The sequence below is a fragment of the Myxine glutinosa genome, chromosome 14, assembly GCF_964187855.1.
Source record: "Myxine glutinosa chromosome 14, kmMyxGlut1.1, whole genome shotgun sequence".
In the NCBI taxonomy this organism is placed as follows: domain Eukaryota; kingdom Metazoa; phylum Chordata; class Myxini; order Myxiniformes; family Myxinidae; genus Myxine; species Myxine glutinosa.
Genome location: NC_136274.1, coordinates 50,446,031 through 50,467,616, shown reverse-complemented (window position 1 = coordinate 50,467,616; position 21,586 = coordinate 50,446,031). Strand labels below are relative to the sequence as shown.

At 50.9% G+C, this 21,586-nt stretch overlaps 1 protein-coding gene across 2 annotated transcripts; it reads right to left on the bottom strand.

Annotated features, from left to right (window-relative positions):
* Nucleotides 1–1,584: 1,584 nt before the first annotated feature.
* LOC144888880 (cell adhesion molecule CEACAM20-like) lies at nucleotides 1,585–21,046 on the bottom strand. 2 transcript variants are annotated; one of them, XM_078768509.1, is made up of 7 exons: nucleotides 20,885–21,046; nucleotides 17,101–17,343; nucleotides 16,474–16,786; nucleotides 14,885–15,184; nucleotides 5,143–5,457; nucleotides 1,965–2,264; nucleotides 1,585–1,809 (listed from the first exon to the last, which is right to left on the bottom strand). In XM_078768509.1, exons 3-7 carry the CDS (start codon nucleotides 16,586–16,588, stop codon nucleotides 1,706–1,708), a joined length of 1,134 nt encoding a protein of 377 aa, XP_078624635.1. In that variant the 5' UTR covers nucleotides 16,589–16,786; nucleotides 17,101–17,343; nucleotides 20,885–21,046; the 3' UTR covers nucleotides 1,585–1,705. The 2 variants fall into 2 exon arrangements, with proteins under 2 accessions (XP_078624635.1, XP_078624634.1); XM_078768508.1 differs by lacking the exon at nucleotides 20,885–21,046 and adding an exon at nucleotides 17,602–17,783.
* Between the last annotated feature and the right edge of the window lie 540 nt (nucleotides 21,047–21,586).

Here is a 21,586-nt window from a genome sequence, read left to right as displayed (position 1 = left end):
ACCTCGGTATTTTCCTCGGAGACAACACCTTTGAGCAGCAGAACTGGGTGGGATTACCAGACAAGGTAATGGCAAAACTGGCCCGCTGGAAAGGACTTCTTTTCCAACTTTCGTACCGCGGAAGAACTCTCGTCATTAACAATCTTGTCGCCTCTATGCTATGGCATAAGATGATATGCCTACAACCGCCTGGGAGCCTTCTTATTACACTGCAAAAGAGCATTGTCGACTTTTTCTGGAGCGGGAAACACTGGCTCCAACCCCCCGTGGCATACTTGCCACTCGCTGAAGGTGGCCAAAGTCTTATTGATATCCGCAGCCGGATTATGGTCTTCCGGCTTCATATCGTGCGCCAACTTGTATATGGAGATGAAGCCCTACTCTGGAGGCCTCTGGCTAACTGCATATTACAGCTCACATGCAAGCTGGGTTACGACCGAGAACTTTTCTTGATGAACCCTCATCAAATCGATTCATCCTTGCTGCCCACCTTTTACCAAGGGGTGATGAACGCCTGGCAAGCCCTGTCCTTTTCCCGTGAAATGGCAACATACAACATGGAAATGTTGTTGAACGAGCCCCTATGCTACAACCCCTTCCTGGAAAACAGCTTGAATAATAGGGGACTCGTTCAACGTTTTGTTGATGCCAAGCTGCTGCGAGTGAAAGACCTCATGACAGAGTCTGGGAGCTGCCGGCTGAGTGCTGCCGCTGTGGCACAAAAAACCGGAATAAAATCTGTCAGGATCATCTCTCGGTTCCTTCAAGGGATATCCACAACGTATCGTAATACCTGCGAGGAACTTGGCCCTTCCCCCGAGGAAACAGCGGGTGACTTCCCCAAACTCCTAGTCTTCAGCCCGCCACTTAATCTGTCCCCTGGCCTGAACAGCCCTGATGATACTGCATTATCCCTTCCCGCCTTTCCAAAGAAAACTCTGTACAACGCGTACGTTAAAATTTTATACGCAAAAACATTTTCTGAGCACCCGAGGCTTCGATGGCGGGATGTTTTACCCCCAATACCACCCAATTGCCCCAATTGGCGAAGTTTTTATCTCTTGCCTACTCCAAAGTATGTTGGAGATATTCAATGGAAACTTGTACACTGGATTTTACCTTATAATGTTTTACTGAACCGGTTTTCTACTGCTAACTCTAATCTATGCCCTTTCTGTGCATCCATTGAAACCCTACCGCATATATACCTGGAGTGTGAACGATTGCAACCTCTTTTTACATTCCTTCAGGAACGCTTTGTGAAGCTTGGTTCCCTCTTCAATCACAATGTTTTTATTTATGGTGTTTTAGGACCGTCTTCCCTTAGGAATGTGGTTTTAATGAATTTTTTAATTGGCCAGGCCAAGTTTGCAATTTATAAATCCAGGAAGAAAAAAATGGGAAACGCTTCTGACTCGTCATGTGATGTACTGCTCACCCTTAAGGCTCTTGTAAATGCAAGACTAAAGCTAGAGTACCGGTTTTTTAAAATGAACAAGAATTTAACATGTTTTAAAGAAAAGTGGGTTTTTAATGATGTCATATGCACACTTGATGATGATGATTTGAAAATAACCTTTCCTTGAGACCATTTTATTGTGTTTTGTTTCTTTGTGACTGAACATAACTGATTTTTTGTACTCTTGTAATAAAAGGAAGAAACAGTCAGTCTCTCTCTCTCTCTAACTGTGTCGTGGCCCTGACTTCATGAAGGCGGGGTAAACCAATCCTGAACGTGGGGTGTCTCTGGGTTGCTCTTGTGAGATTGATCGGCTGTCTCCATGTTGTGGGCTTGTTTGAGAGGACTGTCTGGAGCAATATAACAACAATTACAACAACTGGAAACGATGCAACACGACGATCTTCTTTTAAAAAATGGCCGCCATATCTGCAATTTGTTGCAGATTTCAATTTTTATCTCTCGTTATGCCCATGAGCCCCCCACATCCCCATCCTGAACTTACCCCAGATAATAATGGAGATGCTCACGTTGGCCCCTTTGCCAGTCACTTCATTCCACACCTCGCACGTGTAAGGTCCTGAGTCCGCCTTCCTTGGCAGATTCACGTCAATTTGGCTTTTTTTCACTTTCCCATCTGGAATCTTCCATGTGTGGTCCTTGTGTGGCTTGGAGTCAAATGTGCAGTTCAGTGTGAATGAAGTGATTGAAAGGATCGGCACCGGTTTTGAAGGCTTGTTGGATGTGGAGCAATGTTCTTCCCCGGTGCTGATGCGAATGCAGACGGTCACATCTAGTGGACCATCTAAGATAGACAAAAACATACACATTATTCAGGTGGTACATCATGGGCCATTTGACCTTTTCTTGGTGCTCTTTATGTTTGGTGTATGATTGTATATGATTGTGTCGATGGTATTGTTGTTAATAATTTAATATAATGGCCAAAAGTTTGGATAACGATGTTAATGAGATATTTTCACATATTGTAACATACCTCGAAATGCCTCTTGATTTGTGAGATATTTAAAGTATTTGTGCTTGTTGTTCAATGTCCCGTTCAAACAGAATGTTTCTCGAGTATTGGGTTTGCACTGTTCCGGTTTTTTGGTCACCGTACAGGTGACTGTGTTCTGGTTCTATGTCGACTGCCCACGTGACTGCATTCGGTTCTTTGGTCACTGCCCACATGACTGTGTTCTGGTTCTAGGTCGACTGCCCACGTGACTGCATTCGGTTCTTTGGTCACTGCCCACATGTGCAGGAGTGCAGGAAGGGTGTCGGAGTGAATTCCATTCAATGTACAATGTGCGCTGAGTGGGTTCATCAAAAATGTAGTGGTTTGAGAGGGTCATTAACCAGTGTGGCAGCTACATTCAAATGTAAGGTGTGCACAGAGGGAGCTGCAGATGGAGGAAATGTTGAGTTGGATCTTGGAGACGGCGTGAAGCTGGAAGGTGTGAAAACATTTTGCTACCTCGGAGACATGCTGAATGGAGAAGGTGGATCAGACTCGGCAACGGTTGCAAGAGTGAGATGTGCATGGAAGAAGTTTCGGGAACTGAGTGGCATGCTGATGAGGAGGGGAGTGTCGTTGAAGCTGAAGGGAAAGGTGTATGCTGCATGTGTGAGAAGTGTTATGATTTATGGGAGCGAGACATGGGTAATGAACGTGGAGCAGCAACGAAGGCTGGAAAGGGTGGAAATGCGAATGGTTCGGTGGATGTGCGGAGTATCGTTGAGAGAGAGGAAGACAAATGATGAATTGCGAAAGATGATGGGAATAGAGCCTGTGAATGATGCTGTGAAGAGAAACAGGTTGAGATGGTTTGGTCATGTGTTGAGGAAGGATGAAAGTGACTGGTTGAGAAGAGTGATGGAAATGAATGTAGAAGGAAGTAGAGGACGGGGAAGACCGAGAAAGACTTGTCTAAAGATGGTCGAAGAAGAAATGTGGGCAAGGGGGTTAACAAGGGGAGATGCAGAAAATAGGGCAAAATGGAGAAGATTGTCATGGGGACCGCAAGGCTAACCCCCGCTCTCGCAGGGAAAATGGCCTTAAAATGCCTGTTGTTGTTTGTTGTTGGTCACTGCCCACATGACTGTGTTCCGGTTCTAGGCCAACTGCCCACGTGACTGCATTCGGTTCTAGGTCGACTGCCCACGTGACTGCATTCGGTTCTTTGGTCACTGCTCACATGACTGTGTACCGGTTCTTTGGTCACTGCCCACATGACTGTGTACCGGTTCTCTGGTCACTGCCCACATGAATGTGTACCGGTTCTTTGGTCACTGCTCACATGACTGTGTACCGGTTCATTGGTCACTGCCCACATGACTGTGTACCGGTTCTTTGGTCACTGCTCACATGACTGTGTACCGGTTCTTTGGTCACTGCTCACATGACTGTGTACCGGTTCTTTGGTCACTGCTCACATGACTGTGTACCGGTTCTTTGGTCACTGCTCACATGACTGTGTACCGGTTCTTTGGTCACTGCCCACATGACTGTGTACCGGTTCTTTGGTCACTGCCCACATGACTGTGTACCGGTTCTTTGGTCACTGCTCACATGACTGTGTACCGGTTCTTTGGTCACTGCTCACATGACTGTGTACCGGTTCTTTGGTCACTGCTCACATGACTGTGTACCGGTTCATTGGCCACTGCCCACATGACTGTGTTCTGGTTCTTTGGTCACTGCCCACATGACTGTGTACCGGTTCTTTGGTCACTGCCCACATGACTGTGTACCGGTTCTTTGGTCACTGCTCACTTGACTGTGTACCGGTTCTTTGGTCCCTGCCCACATGACGGTGTACCGGTTCTTTGGTCACTGCTCACATGACTGTGTACCGGTTCTTTGGTCACTGCTCACATGACTGTGTACCGGTTCTTTGGTCACTGCTCACATGACTGTGTACCGGTTCATTGGTCACTGCCCACATGACTGTGTTCTGGTTCTTTGGTCACTGCCCACATGACTGTGTACCGGTTCTTTGGTCACTGCCCACATGACTGTGTACCGGTTCTTTGGTCACTGCTCACTTGACTGTGTACCGGTTCTTTGGTCACTGCTCACATGACTGTGTACCGGTTCTTTGGTCACTGCTCACATGACTGTGTACCGGTTCTCTGGTCACTGCCCACATGAATGTGTACTGGTTCTTTGGTCACTGCCCACATGACTGTGTTCTGGTTCTTTGGTCACTGCCCACATGACTGTGCACCGGTTCTTTGGTCACTGCTCACATGACTGTGTACCGGTTCTTTGGTCCCTGCCCACATGACTGTGCACCGGTTCTTTGGTCACTGCTCACATGACTGTGTACCGGTTCTTTGGTCCCTGCCCACATGACTGCATTCGGTTCTTTGGTCACTGCTCACATGACTGTGTTCTGGTTCTTTGGTCCCTGCTCACATGACTGTGTTCCGGTTTTTTGGTCACTGCTCACATGACTGTGTTCCGGTTATTTGCCCACTGCCCACGTGCCCCCAATGCACTTTTCAAATCACCCTTGGCCTCATAATATCGAAACCCCTGTTCATTGTTCTTCTTCAAACCACTTCATCCCAGGTGTACACATTTGCCAAAAGCAATACTAATGTCGATTAATTAACCTCTTATTCCTGACTGCATGTTACATGGCAATGTAAGCAGGTGTGGAGGTGCACATACTCACAGGTCGTGTCCACAGAGAAGTCCTCACTAGAGGAAGACCCATAAGCGGTGTTCACCATGCAGGTGTAAATCCCGTTGTCACTGCGAGAAAGGTTATCCAATATGAGAGTGTGTCCATCCTCAGACAGTCGAAACCCTGTAATGTCCGAGTAGGAGCCACTGAGACGTGAAAATGAGGTTGAATTGTTTGCTACGATGCGTCCATCTCTCTTCCATGTCACTCTTGCAGTTTTGGGAGAAACATTGCTGCATTCGAGGGAGAGGTTGGACCCCATCTGCATTCCGTATGTGCTGGGTTTGATGTGTGGCTTGGAGGCTGCGGGAGGGCACGAGGTCAAAGGGCAAAGGTGGAACATAAAGAGGGAGACAAAGTCAGAATTGGAAGGTGAGCTCATCTCAGATTTGAAACATTTTGGAAAGAACTTGTTTGCTAAATGTCTTCTTCTTTACGGTACCGTTAGAAAAACATTGGACTCAGGTTACTCTTTGTTGATTGGTATTAAAGCGCGGCGTTACGCGCGCTGCTTGTGAGCAAGGAGGAAGCGGACAAGCGGTAACATATAAATGTCTTTATTGTAAGACTACACTGTAACACTGAACTCCTCCGGGCTGGTCGCCCGGGGTATATCATGAGGCCACGCCTACCCCTCGGGCGTGGCCACCGCCCACTTGGTGCGTGGAATGATGTCACCACGCCAGTGGGCTTTTGTGTCCGCCACACGCGCCCCCCCAGAATTCCCGCGCACCTGGAGGGCCAGTTTGCGGGGCAGACGAATGACCCGGCCGAAGCGCCCCCTGGCGATCGGCGGCGTCCGGGGTGCAGGGATACCAGGTGGGATGCCCCTGGGATGGGTGCAGGACCGGGGGGCGCCGTGGCGGCGGGGCTGGGCGGTGCCGGGGGTCCGCCCGCAGGAGGGCGGCCCCGACGTGGGGGTCGGGCCACTGGCGGTGGATGGTCCACATCGAGGTGGGCCGGCTTGAGGCGGTCTACCGAAACGCGGTCAGGAGTACCGCCGATGTCCAGGGTGAAGTGCTTCGCCCCAGTCTCCAGCACGCGGAAAGGCCCGTCGTACGGGGGCCGCAGTGGTGTCCGATGGGCATCGTGGCGGACGAAGACGTACTCCGCCGTGCGAAGCTCCGGGGCGACGTGCGTCGGTGGGTGCCCGTGGCATGCCGTTGGCACCGGGGCGAACCTCTGGGCGGTCTCTTGCAGAGCGGAGCGCTGCTGTGCCGCGGACCATGGTGCCGTGGAGTCGGGGAGGAACTCGCCCGGCACCCGCAGCGGTTGCCCGAAGACCAACTCCGCCGCGGATGCGCGCAGGTCCTCCTTGGGCGCCGTCCGGAGGCCCAGCAGGACCCAGGGGAGCCTGTCGACCCAGCCGCCGTCGCGGAGGGTGGCCCGGAGCGCGGCCTTCAATGAGCGGTGAAATCGCTCACACAGGCCGTTAGCCTGGGGGTGGTAGGCCGTGGTTCGGTGCAGCCGGACCCCGAGCCCCTGTGCAACCGCCCCCCAGAGCTCCGAGGTGAACTGGGGGCCGCGGTCGGATGAGATGTCTGAGGGGGCGCCGAACCGGGCGACCCAGGTGGCGATGAAAGCCTGCGCGACATCGGCCGCCGTTGTCGACGCCAAGGGCACGGCCTCCGGCCACCGGGTGGTGCGGTCCACCATGGTGAGGACGTAGGTGAAACCCCGCGAGGGGGGCAGAGGTCCCACCAGGTCCACGTGGACGTGGTCAAACCGGCGTTCCGGCACCGTGAACGGGGCCAACGGGGCCTGGGTGTGCCGGTGCACCTTGGCACGCTGGCACGCGAGGCACGTCCTGGCCCAGCCGCGGACGGCCTTCCGGAGGCCATGCCAGACGAACTTGTCGGCGATCAGCCTTTGGGAGGCCCTCGCGCCCGGGTGGGACAGGCCGTGGATGGCGTCAAACACCTGGCGCTGCCAGCCCGCGGGCACAATGGGGCGAGGACGCCCGAGGGAGATGTCGCACAAGAGGGCCGGGCCCGCGCCATCGAACGGCACCTCGGTGACGCGGAGGCCCGTGACGGTGGTCCGCAAGGCCTGGACGTCGGGGTCAGCGGCCTGGTCCGCTGCCATCCGGGCATAGTCGATGCCGAGGTGGACTGCGTGGGCGACGGCCCGGGAAAGGCATTCCGCCACCGGGTTGTCCTTCCCCGCGACGTGCTGGATGTCCGTCGTGTACTCGGACACGGCCGAGAGGTGACGCTGCTGCCGGGCCGACCACGGCTCGGTGACCTTGCCCATCGCGAAGATCAGCGGCTTGTGGTCGACGAAGGCAGTGAACGCCCCGCCCTCGAGCAGATGGCGGAAGTGCCTGACCGCCAAGTGAAGTCCGAGCAACTCGCGGTCGAAGGTACTGTAACGGCGTTCGGGCGGGCGAAGCTGCCGGCTAAAGAACGCCAGCGGTTGCCAAGCTCCACGCACCCATTGCTCGTGCACCGCGCCCACCGCGTAGTCCGAGGCATCGGTGGTGAGGGCGATCGGTGCATCGGGCGCCGGGTGCGCGAGCATGGTGGCGTTAGCCAAGGCGAGCTTCGCGCCCGTGAACGCCGTGTCCATCTGCTCGGTCCAGGTAACGTCGCCTTTGCCCGGCTTACCTCGGAGAGCTTCGTGCAGGGGGCGCAGGAGCTGGGCGATACGGGGCAGGAACCGATGGTAAAAGTTCACCATGCCCAGGAACTCCTGCAGCCCTCTGATCGTGCGGGGGCGCGGAAACCCCTTCACCGCCTCCACCTTGGCCGGCAGGGGGACGGCGCCGTGCCTGGTGACACGGTGCCCCAGAAAATCGATTGTGGCGGCGCCGAACCGGCACTTTGCGGGGTTCACGATCAGGCCATGCTGGCCCAGGCGTTCGAAGAGCGTGCGGAGGTGGCGTAGGTGCTCTTCGCGGGACGCGCTGGCGACGAGGATATCGTCCAGGTAGACGTAGACAAAATCCAAGTCGCGCAGGACGCTGTCCATCAGTCGCTGGAACGCCTGAGCCGCATTCTTCAGACCGAAGGGCATGCGCAGGAACTCGAAGAGTCCGAATGGCGTGATGACCGCCGTCTTCGGGACGTCCTCCGGCCTGACGGGGACCTGATGGTAGCCGCGTATGAGGTCCACCTTCGAGAAGAAGGACCTGCCCGCCAAACGGGCGGAAAAGTCCTGAATGTGGGGGACGGGGTAGCGGTCGGGAGTCGTGGCGTCATTGAGACGGCGATAGTCCCCGCACGGTCGCCATCCCCCGCCGGGCTTCGGCACGATGTGCAGCGGCGACGCCCAAGCGCTCTCTGAGCGCCGAACGATGCCGAGTCGCTCCAGGGTAGCGAACGCCGCTTTTGCCACCGCCAGCTTCGTCGGCTCGAGGCGGCGTGCCCGGGTGTAGACCGGTGGCCCGACGGTGGGGATGTGATGGGCCACCCCGTGCTTGACGGCCCCCGCCGAGAAGGTGGGCCGCGTGAGGGCCGGGAAGCCGGCGAGGAGGCGGGTGAATGCGTCCGCTGCCGGAAGCGTACAGACCAACGTGGCCCGGAACCGAATCGTTCGGCAAGCCGCTTGGCAAGCCGCTCGTTGAGCTGGGCAACGCACAAGCGAGCGAGCTGAACGTCTCGGCCTGGACAAGCCGTCTGCGCTTGACGTCGACCAGGAGCCCATTAGCGCACAGGAAGTCCGCGCCAAGCAGTGCCATGGGCACGTCGGCGGTGACGAACGTCCATCGGAAAACCTGCCCTCCAAACCGCAGAGAGAGGCAGCGTTTTCCGTACGTACGGATGGGCGTCCCGTTCGCGGCAAGCAGTGCGGGGCCCCCACCCGCGGCGTGCTTGTCTGACGTGCCGGCGGGAATGACACTCACCTGCGCTCCCGTGTCGCACAGGTAACGGCGCCCGGAGAAGGTGTCCGTTATGAACAGCAGGCTGCTCGAACGGCCGGCGCTCATCGCCACAATTGAGCGCCGGCCCGGGCATTTCCCGACCCGTTGAAGGAGCACGGCGGATGACACCGCCGAGCTTCGTGGCCGAACTTGGCGTGGAACCAGCACCAGGTGGTGGAGCTGGAGGAGCGCGGCTGGCTCCGCCAGGCCGGTGGAGTCGACGGGTTTCCCCGCGGTGGCGGTTTTCGCCGCGGCGGTGGGCGGGGCGTGGCGGCGTTCACGAGGTGCGTATCAGCATGCTGCTGAACCTCAGCGTGCTGTAGAAGATGATGCTGTGGAACATCAGCGTCGAAGGCCGTGACGGCCACGCCAACGCTCGCCCGCGTGTCCGAAGCGGCGAAGTACTTGTCCGCCTCGGCCGCCAATGCTCGGGGTTCCGTTAGCCCGGTCCCGGCCAACGCGAGGCGAACCTGCGCTGGAAGTTGGCGACGGAAAAGCGCCCGGAATAGCGAACCGGGGGCTTCATCGCCCAACAGTGACAGCATATGGTCCATTCGGACCGACGGGCGCGTCTCACCGAGCTCGGGGAGATCCAGGAGGCGGTCGGCCCATGCGTCGTCCGTGAGGCTGAACGTGGCTAGGAGTAGCCACTTGAGTGCCTCGTACTTGTGGCCGTCCGGTGGGTGGCGAAGGACGGACACAACTCGAGCGGCCGTGCCGGGCCCGAGGGAGGCGACGACGTGGCAGTAGCGCGTGTCATCGCCGGTGAGGTGCCGAAGCTGAAATTGGGCTTCGGCCTGGACGAACCAGACTTCGGCCTGAGCCTCCCAAAATTCCGGAAGTTTGACGAAGGCGGCCATGGCGATGGCGTCGCGTGTGGAAGGATCGCTCCGGCAGATCCAACGTCGAGGGTCACCAGTAAAGCGCGGCGTTACGCGCGCTGCTTGTGAGCAAGGAGGAAGCGGACAAGCGGTAACATATAAACGTCTTTATTGTAAGACTACACTGTAACACTGAACTCCTCCGGGCTGGTCGCCCGGGGTATATCATGAGGCCACGCCTACCCCTCGGGCGTGGCCACCGCCCACTTGGTGCGTGGAATGATGTCACCACGCCAGTGGGCTTTTGTGTCCGCCACAGTATTGCAATTTTCTTGCATTTGGCGCCCTACTAACTAATTCTCTTGTTTCATTTCAATAATGTGTTTCTAAGTGGATGTTGGTCAAACTGCGTATATAATATGAAAGGGAAAATATCTCACGGAGAAGTTCCAAAAAAACTGCTTCACTCTGGTTTCCGTCTACTTCGCAGGTGTAGCTTCCTTTGTCCTCTTCAGAGACCGGAGAGATATACAGGCTCGGTGACGTCATGTTCTGATTGCGTGTGTTTTCCTTTAAGCTTGTGTTGTACTTTTTCCATTCTACATGTGAAGATGTGGGGATGTCGTCACAAATGAGAGTGACCGCCGATGGAGCGTCTTTTTCAATCTGGATCTTTGGAGCAGCTAGGGAGAGGAAGTGAGGGAATGTATTAAATCCCAGGAAACACAAGTGCATTGACATTATAATTCCCCCAAACATCCCTTATAGCACTTTCCCTCTTTTACACCTTTATAAATAATCTTTTCACTATCTTCCGAATTTAACCTGGTGGACCACCTTCTGTACTCCTGTCTAACCTCTGTCTCTTTTTGTTGTCTCCCCTTACCTTCACCTGCTGTCCACCCACCTATTACCTTGAAATTATTTCCGTCCTTTTTTTCTTTTTGCATCCTAAACCCCCACCACCGCTCCAACCTGGATTATTATTGCGCTTCCAATCCCCACGATAGAGAATATTGAATCCCTCAACGCTGAATACTTTTTGCAACTGCAGCCAGAAATCCCATTCACTCATAACACTGAATAATAATCCAAGTTCCGACTTGAACTGATTAAAAACAAATCTATTTTATGCAATTCGCGATTTTCACCAACAGACCACACGACAGATGTGTACAGGGGAAGTACAGGTGGGGCATTTTTTTTTTTTTTAATACAAGGTCTATGCTCATGGAAGAGCTCGGACACAGGAGAGATCAGGCCACAATGTAAAGGGAACAGCAGGAGAAAGTGGAAACCTCAACAGCAGGGCAGAGGGAGTAAGTTGATGGAGAGAGAAAACCAGGGGATGCAGGTAACTGAGTGGTAGGGGACAAAAGCAAGGGTTAGAACAAGCAAAGTTTAGGGAGAGGTGGGGTGGTTTAACGGGTGCAGAGAAGATCATGGTTTTGAATGGGGGATGACCTAAGATGGTGGGGAACAGCTGTATTGAAGACTTGGAGGAAAGAATGAGATGGAAGACAGTGTGGAAGGCAGTTGCACATGCGGAAAAAAGAGGAATAAATGAGTGGAGGTGAGCAGTGGTTCTGGATTTAGGCAGTTTCACTCGGAGGGGGTTGCTAGTAGACCGCGTGCATCCTGCAGATATCTGGAGGGTGAGGGGGTAGAGCATAGAGAGGACAGTGGGCGCAAGACCACAAATGAGGTAGACAAAGACAGAGAGACCACTAACCTGTCGGCGATGGAAAGGTGATTGCCCCATCGACTCAGCTTCATCGCAAGGGATTCAAATTATCTTGAAAACCTTGGTTTCCACGGTGTCAATCTGAGCAAGATGTGAGGCAGGGGAGCCAGCCCAGAGGTGAGAGCAGTATTCCATCAAGCTGCAGATGAAAGCCTTGTAGGTGGATAGGAGTTCAGGTGTGCCAAGGAAGGACTTTGTATGGTGTAGGATTCCCAGTGTAATGACGTCTGGTTTTGGAGGCCAACTTTGAAACGTGGCTTGCCCAAGAGAGATCATGGCTGAGAGTGAGACCCAAGTGTTTGAGTGACTGAACCTCTTTGAGAGGGTTGTTGAGAAAGTAGATGGGAGGATTTTGCTGAGAGAGAGAGAGAGGGAGAGGGAGAGAGGGGGAGAGAGAGAGGGGGAGGGAGAGAGGGGGAGAGAGGGGGGGAGGGAGAAAGGGAGAGAGAGAGGGAGAGAGAGGGGGAGAGAGAGGGAGAGGGAGAGGGAGAGGGAGAGTCCCCCACCTCGAATCTTCCCCGTCTGTTGTGCAGAAGTTCCACAGACCCAACGCTCACCTTGTTATAATTGATAAATACTCTTTTACTGTTGTTCATGATACATTCAGACTCATAAAGAACCGTACAATATTACTGTAAAAAGTTATTAGTGATGTATGGTGTGCCGAAGTATAGACAGTAAAGAACATTAATTACCTGGTTCTCAATTGGCGGTCCGCGGTCATTTATCGTGACCTTTGCCGGTCCGTGGTGAGAAAAAGGTTAAGAACCACTGACCTAGACCATATATTTATCTACATTCCATAGTTGATTTGTATTTATCCCACCAAAAGAGGTTGTATTGTGCGTTTGTTGATTACAAAAAAATGTTTGACTTGGTCGATATAGATCTTCTCTCTGGCAGAAATTCATTTCATCAGGGTTCAAAGGTAAGGTTATCAATGTCGTCTCCAACTTATACTTGAATGCTAAGTCACGTGTTAGAAGGTAATTCTCTATCCAACTTATTTTTGTGTAATGTTGGTGTACGCCAGGTTGAAAACTTATCCCCTTTTCTATTTTCCATTCATTTAAAGGACTTTGAATAACTTGTATGTCAAAAATAAATTTTTGTTTGTCAATTGTAAGAGCGGTAAACAGAACAAATATTCCTGTGTTATGTTTAGATTAGCAAAGGGTCTTCACGAAACTTCGACTCAGATTCTCCACTCAGATTCTGCAACTGGACCAGACGGCATCAGCCCACGGGTCCTAAAATCCTGCTCTGCCACTCTATCTCACCCTCTCTCTGTTCTCTTCACCCTCTCTTTTGCTCAAGGTCATCTGCCATCTGCTCGGATATCAGCCAACATCACCACTTTACACAAAAAAGGTGCAAAACAGATCCTTGCAACTACAGACCAATCAGCCTGCTCCCAATTATCAGCAACGTCATGGAATTAATCATCACTTCTGACATCAAATCCTTCCTCTTCTCCAATGGCTTGATCTCTGATCATCAATTTGGATTCAGAACCAGGTCACTCTACTCTGGACATGTTGCTTCTGCTGTCTCAACAATGGATGGAGGTCCTCAATGCCAAACAGGAAATTAGAGCTGTCTCCCTTGACATATCACGTGCCTTCGATATGGTCTGGCACCCAGCTCTGCTCACCAAACTCTCCTCCTATGGTATCCATGGAAATCTCCACTCATGGCTTGCGGACTTCCTCTCTGGTCGTAGTCAACGTGTGGCCCTAAATTGATTTCTCTCATCTCCCCTTCCTGTTCAGGCTGGAGTTCCCCAAGGCAGTGTTCTGGGCCCTGTACTTTTTTCTGGTCTTCATCAATGATCTCTCCGACTCTCTGGAAAATACTCTCTATCTCTTTGCTGATGACTCCACTCTCTGCCGCTCCATTCCTCATTCCTCAGATCGGCAGTCTGTAGTCTCCTCACTCTCTGCAGACCTGGACAAAATCACAGACTGGTCAAACAAGTGGAACATGTCTTTCAATCCTGACAAATCTCACACTCTTACTATGTCTCTCCAAAATGACCGACTGGACAACCCTCCCATCTACTTTCTCAACAATCCTCTCCAAGAAGTTCTGTCGCTCAAGTTTTTGGGTCTCACTATCTGCCATGATCTTTCCTGGGAAAACCACATTTCCAAGCTGGCCTCCAAAGCCAGTCGCCGACTGGGCATCCTCCGTCATGTGAAGTCCTTCCTTGGCACACCTGAGCTCCTCACCACATACAAGGCTTTCATTCACAGCTCAATGGAATACTGTTCTCCCCTCTGGGCTGGTGCTCCTGCCTCACACCCAGCTCGGCTGCACGCTGTTGAAACCAAAGCTTTCAGCATCATTGGAATCTCCCGCGATGAAGCTAACTCCGAGGGCCTTTCACTCACTCACCGCAGGCAGGTTGGTGGTCTTTCTGTCTTCTACCGACTCCTCTCCGGCCTTGCTCCCCCAGCTGTCTGTGCTCTGTCCCCCAAATATTCCTACAGGTCGCACAAGATCTGCCTGCAACCATCTTATGGTTAAACGGCCGAAATCAAGACTCTATATTCACCTTCACTCTTTCATTCCGCTTTTCTCCCGCCTCTGGAACAAACACCATCACTCTCTTCAATCCCACTCCTCCCCCCAGGTCTTTAAAACAACTGTTCACCACCATCACCTGTCGGCGATGGAAATCCCCCGTCTGGTGGTGATCTTCCCCCATCCAAAACTTATATCTTTTCTACCGCCGTTAATTCACCCCAGATCCACTTTTTTGAAATACAGACTTCTTTCCTGGAAGTCCGAGCAGTGTCCATGTGTTTTTTACCTCTCCCTCCCCCCCGTCCCTTCGCATGCCTCCTCCCCCTAAGCCCTCTCCCTCCCACAGATCTCCCGATGTCCCTGTTCTCCACTGTTGTACTTGTGTGCTTCCCTCTCTCTCTATCATATGTTTTATGTGTCATTTTTTTGTCATTAATGTTAGCTCTTACACGAGCCTCGATCTTGTATACAAAAAAAAAGAAAAAAAAGTGAAATATTTGAGTTTAAATGGATATCATCTGTGAAAAGTATTGTTGATCACTGTGGTTATTCCAATATGTGGTATGATTTCTCTAACTTTGATAAATCATGGTTTAAATCTGGCATCATACGTGAAATTCGTGACATGAGTGTGCAGATTTGTAATGATAAAGTCAAGAGTAAACCCCTGTGCTCAAATTACAGTTTATTTAAGAATAAGTTTGACTTCAATTTTTAGCTCTAGTTATGCCCATGATCCCCCTCACCAACCCCACACCCCCATCCTGAACTTACCCCAGATAATAATGGAGATGCTCACGTTGGCCCCTTTGCCAGTCACTTCATTCCACACCTCGCACGTGTAAGGTCCTGAGTCCGCCTTCCTTGGCAGATTCACGTCAATTTGGCTTTTTTTCACTTTCCCATCTGGAATCTTCCATGTGTGGTCCTTGTGTGGCTTGGAGTCAAATGTGCAGTTCAGTGTGAATGAAGTGGTTGAAAGGATCGGCACCGGTTTTGAAGGCTTGTTGGATGTGGAGCAATGTTGTTCCCCGGTGCTGATGCGAATGCAGACGGTCACATCTAGTGGACCATCTAAGATAGACAAAAACATACACATTATTCAGGTGGTACATCATGGGCCATTTGACCTTTTCTTGGTGCTCTTTATGTTTGGTGTATGATTGTATATGATTGTGTCGATGGTATTGTTGTTGTTAATTTAATATAATGGCCAAAAGTTTGGATAACGATGTTAATGAGATGTTTTCACATATTGTAACATACCTGGAAAAGCCTCTTGATTAGTGAGATTTTAAAAGTATTTGTGCTTGTTGTTCATTGGCCCGTTCAAACAGAATGTTTCTCGAGTGCAGCCAGGTTCACTATGTTTTTTCGTTCAACATTTTTGGAGATTAGTAAAACTATACATTTTTGGAATATTCAGAGCATGAGGAATCCAAAAATTAATGTTTACATTTGCGTAGAGTCATGCATGAAAATGACACTCAGGACAGTGATGAAGATCTGTAAAAGCATATTCCTGAACGGTATAGACCTAGTAGATCCTGTGTACAGGACTTATAGTTCAATCTGATACTAACAAGGCTGCTTTCTTGCTTTATAAACCCATCCCTATAACTTCAAAGGACTTGCAATATCATGTATTATGTAATACAGTTATATCACAAATATAAAGACTATGGTTTTCAATTACCTTTGTTTGTTGCTTTTCTATAATCCTAAGCACTATTTTGAGGCCTTTATTGGATTCCTTGACCCAGAAAACATAGGATTAGCATATTTAATTGAGTTTCTAGGTTGACTAGAAGGCGAGATAGCGCAAAATATGTATTTTATGGCGGCCATTTTGAAAATCCAAAATGGCGGCCATGCAGGTGTCTGTGCAAATGCCAACATTGATTTTCGGATTCTCCATGATCTGATGATTCCAAAAATGTACAGGTTTGCTAATCCCAAAATTTTGAACGAAATTCTATTTGTTAACATAGTGAACCTGACTAACTGGGTTTGTACTGTTCCAACTGTTTGAGAAACTTTTACTTTTGAGCTGCATATTGGAGAGGGACATCCAGTGTCTGGTCTGGCTTTTGTTAACGTACCAAGAGACAAAATGTAAGGCTCGCAACTCGACTGCATTCCGGTTGTTTGCTCACATCCCACGTGCCCCCAATGTGCTTTCCAAATCCCCCTTGGCCTCATAACGTCTAATCCCCCTGTTCGTTGTTCTTCCTCTTTAAACCACTTTATCCCAGGTGTACACATTTGTCAAAAGCAATATACTAATGTCGATTAATTAATCTCTTATTGCTGACTGCATGTTACATGGCAATGTAAGCAGGTGTGGAGGTGCACATACTCACAGGAAGTGTCCACAGAGAAGTCCTCACTAGAGGAAGACCCATAAGCGGTGTTCACCATGCAGGTGTAAAGCCCGTTGTCACTGCGAGAAAGGTTATCCAATATGAGAGTGTCCATCCTCAGACAGTCGAAACCCTGTAATGTCCGAGTAGGAGCCACTGAGACGTGAAAATGAGGTTGAATTGTTTGCTACGATGCGTCCATCTCTCTTCCATGTCACTCTTGCAGTTTTGGGAGAAACATTGCTGCATTCGAGGGAGAGGTTGGACCCCATCTGCATTCCGTATGTGCTGGGTTTGATGTGTGGCTTGGAGGCTGCGGGAGGGCACGAGGTCAAAGGGCAAAGGTGGAACATAAAGAGGGAGACAAAGTCAGAATTGGAAGGTGAGCTCATCTCAGATTTGAAACATTTTGGAAAGAACTTGTTTGCTGAATGTCTTCTTCTTTACGGTACCTTTAGAAAAACATTTTCACAATCTACCTGTGCTTGGATTCTGATAATTCTGTGTCAATTCCGATTACAATTTACTTGGCTTTGTTGTCGTCCTGACTCGTGTTTCATTTCAATAATGTGTGCACCTGGATGTTGGTCAAACTGTATTTAAAGTAAGAAAGGTAAAATATCTCACGGTAAAGTTCCAATGGAACTGGTCCACTCAGGTCTCCGTCTCCTTCGCAGGTGTAGCTTCCTTCGTCCTCTTGAGAAACCGGAGAGATGTACAGCCTTGGTGACGTCATGTTATGGAAGTGCGTCTTTTCATCCAAAGGTGTATCGTCCTTTTTCCATACTACATATGAAGACCTCGGGATGTCCTCACAAATCAAACTGACTGCTGATGGAGGTTCTTCTTCAATCCGGACCTTTGGGGCGGCTAGGGAGAGAAAGCGACGGAATGTAATGCAGTACATTCCAAGGAAACTGAGATTTACAAAAATACAACTATTTTTTACAAATATTCAAAGAAACACAGGTGCGTTCAGAACTTCGCTCGAGCTTCAAATATAAATCGGGGAATTAAACGATAAAATGTGAATGGATTTGAATTTCAAAGGATGAAAAATCTGGAAATGTTTATCAAAGTCGGTTGGTCGATGATTGGATAATCTGCTGTAAAAAAAAAAGTTTTTACCTGCGACATATCGCAGGTCTACAAGAGCTCCTCGTTGCTGTTGTTACCTCCGCCACCAAAGGTGAATGGAGGTTATGTTTTCACCCCTGTCTGTCTGTCCGTTTTTTAACAAAATATCTCAAAAAGTTGTGGACGGATTTGGACGAAATTTTGCAGAGATGTAGTGTATGTGACACCGACGAACTGATACGATTTTGGTGAAGATTCGGATCCGGATTCGGCTACTAGAACGTTTTAAGTGATTCTTCACCATTGCGAGATAGGGTCAAAAACGATACATAGCAGGATATCTCAAAACGGTTGTGGACGGATTTGGACGAAACTTGGTGGACAGGTTGTGTGTGTGACGAGGAAGAATCGATTCGATTTTGGTGAAGATCCAGATCTAGATCCGGCTAGTAGAATATTTAAAGTGATTCTTCACCATTGAGTGACATGGCCAACCAGGCGGAGGTTTGCTCTTTTCTGAGTGCCGCTCTAGTTCTCGTTGTTGTTGGGGTTTTTGTGGTTGGTCGATTTTTGACCGCACCCACATCATTTGCTTGACTCCACCCACAATAGCACCCAGACGAAACGATATGGCTGCCATCTTGATTTTCTGGTGGGCCTAACACATTAGGCCTGTAGAACTCTGCTGATCATACACTGCCCGGGGTTGTTGCGTCAGATTTGGGTCGAGTGCTATTCACGATGAGGGATCCCAAAAAATGTAATCATATGTCAAACGCGATCTTTTTGGATTCGGATTCCACTTTTATTATACATTTGAACGTGTAGTAATACATACAACATGGAATCGCAGTTTGGTTTTTAACATTGCGTTAAGGTACGACCTCGGCTGAAAGGATTACCTCAAGGTACTCACACTCTCCCCCAGGCTGTCTCGCCTGGGTTTCAATCTCCGCCCAACTATAAAATGTCATCCTGGTGTTTCACAGACTAGGGGAATCATAGGCCTATGTGTGTGCCGCCCCTCCGATGGACGTTAAACTGGGCGTTCCCATCTCCCGACATGAGTTGGAGGACATTAAAAATCCCCACAGTGTTCCTCATGAAGAGTGGGCGAACTATTGCCGGCATCCTGAACAAATTACAAACTCCTGTCCGAACTACTGCTGGGAAGGTAATGGCGAAAAACACCCAATACAACCCGAACAGCTCAGGAAGCTGCTTTGGCAGCACAGACGCGCAGTAACGAGTATGGTACATGAAATGTATAGTAATAAAAGTGACAACTGAATAGCAAAAGCAAAAAAAAAAACGAAAAGGAAATTAAAGACATTTAGAAAGGATAGACACGGACGTGCAGAGAGGAGAGGACAGGGGATTGGGAAAGAGAGTGGAGTGGGGATTGGGTAAGAGGGGGGAGTGGGGGAAAGAGGGGATTGGGAAAGAGATGAGAGTGGGGGAGAGAGGGGAGTGGGGGAGAGAGGAGATTGGGAAAGAGGGGAGTGGGGGAAAGAGGGGATTGGGAAAGAGAGGAGGTGGGGGATTGGGAAAGAGACCCCTCTCTTTTGGAAAAATAAAAATTGGATTGGGAAAGAGAGGAGGTGGGGGATTGGGAAAGAGGGGGGAGTGGGGGAAAGAGGTGATTGAGAAAGAGATGGGATTGGGAAAGAGATGGAAGTGGGGGAGAGAGGGGATTGGGAAAGAGAGGGGAGTGGGGGAGAGAGGGGATTGGGAAAGAGATGGAAGTGGGGGAGAGAGGGGATTGGGAAAGAGAGGGGAGTGGGGGAAAGAGAGGGGATTGGGAAAGAGATGGGAGTGGGGGAAAGAGAGTGGAGTGGGGGAGAGAGGAGATTGGGAAAGAGATGGGAGCAGGGGAAAGAGAGCGGATTGGGAAAGAGATGGGAGTGGGGGAAAGAGAGGAGATTGGGAAAGAGAGGGGAGTGGGGGAAAGAGAGGGGATTGGGAAAGAGATGGGAGTGGGGGAAAGAGAGTGGATTGGGAAAGAGAGGAGGTGGAGGATTGGGAAAGAGAGGGGAGCGGGGGAGAGAGGAGATTGGGCAAGAGAGGAGGTGGGGGATTGGGAAACAGAGGGGAGTAGGGGGAATTCTGTGGTAACTCCACGGTGTCCGCAAACCGTGGAGTTACCAAGGTAGATGGAAACTCGGATAAACGAAACTCCGGTGACGGTGACGTCATCGATCGCACTCGAGAAGCATGCAATTACGTTAATGACGCCTTAGGGCAAACGCGTGATTTGAGAAGGCCATCGCTCTGGACCTTAAGACCCGCGGACTAGGACTGGACCGATGGTGCCGGGCACCGCGTATTGGGTCCTCAATGTCGATCGGATCGGGCGCGTGCGGGGCGGGGTTGACGGCGAATTCCCCATCATCGGATTCCCCGGGCTGAGCTCCAGCCGAGCGGTATCCCTGCACGGAGCAAATGACGCACCGAAATTATAGACTCGCGTCCAGTTGGCAGCAGCACTCGAGCGTGCTCGGGATTGGGTACCGAATACGAACCTTGTCGATGAGCGGGTCGTATTTACTCAGGCGAACCACGCGTTTGAGGAAAGCCGAAAATGTCGAACTCGGCCTGTCGAACCAGCGCTGAGCACGCCGAGTCGAGTGGGCGAGCACGCTGGGCAGCGATAAATTGCACATCCTGAAATAGCGTCTCGTTTGATAGCTATCGGGGAGCGTTTGTCAGGAGTTAGATTCGGGAATAGCATCAACAGTTCGGTAGCCATTCCCGCCAACACACGAGCAGAGAGGGTGGTGTTCCCATCAATCTTCATTTCCGGCCGCCCATGCCGATGGTGGAAATCGTGTCGAAAGGTGGGCAAGACCGTTAGGCGGTCATCCGTATACATCATGCTATCAATAACTAGCTTCATACGACATTCCCCTTTAGTGCCCGAGTGCCTGGGAGACTATAAAGATCCCGCACGATGTCCTCAGAATCGGCCTTCCGTGCTGTCAGACGAGGCTCGCTGCCTGTCCTTTAATCGCTACAGAGATGACGGCGCTGGACAAGCTGCGCATCCGTGCAGTGTCGGGTCCTCTCGGGATGCCAATCGAGCCTCAAGCGTTGAGGCGATTCCGGCCAGCGGCGATCGCCGGCCTCGCATAGTAGTGCCGTGATGGGTGCAGCGCGCGGCTCGCGCATAGGAGGGATCGGGATCGCCGGCGTAGTGAGGCGCGACAGACATGGGAGTCGTGAGCACACGCGTGGAAAATCACATTTCGTGCCGGGCACGCAAATCTAGGAGGATTCTCTCAGAAGAAGCCGTTAGCGTTTCCCGCAACCGAGGCAGTCACAGCTAGACTCGTACCTTCGGCTCCGAGCACGTCCATCGACCCAACGGGGTTTCAGCTGCAGGACGTTTCCCAGTAGCATCGTTCTCCAGGCGTCTTGCCGAGTTCGTCACACCTGCCCCGGCGTTCGGGCCTCAGGAGAGCATTACGTGCTCAGACGACGTAGTTCATGAACGAAATGCTTGAGGGGTTCCAATGCATCCGGTCTCTTCGTGGCAGACTGGTAACGAGGGTAGTTGGCTCTCCGTGGCTAGAGCTGGCTCGGCGGGTCCTCTGCTTGACGTTCTTCCCCGAAGAGGGGTAGTCGCAGGAGCATGGGCATCATCTTGATTCAGAACGATGTCAGGAGAGGATTACGATTAATTGTTGTAATAATCAGAGATACAACATTGTCTCAGAACTGAGTTTAATCATAATCGATCTCAGACAGCATCTAAAGGGAGAACCAGCAATCATAGTATTAGTATTACTACAGGTACATACAGGTACATATAGATGATATCTATTCAAGCGAGCATGCAGCACACAATGCAGAATCCTTACCATTCTACAGAAGCCCGGAGATGCAATAGAATTACATGGCACAGAACTACCTTCTGCGCTGAACGGCAGTCTCTTTATAGGAGCCGCGTAGTGGCAATGAGTAGAATAACACCAGGGTCGTAACTTAGATGACAATTTCACCACAACTCCTATGAAGGAAATGGAAAACCACGTAG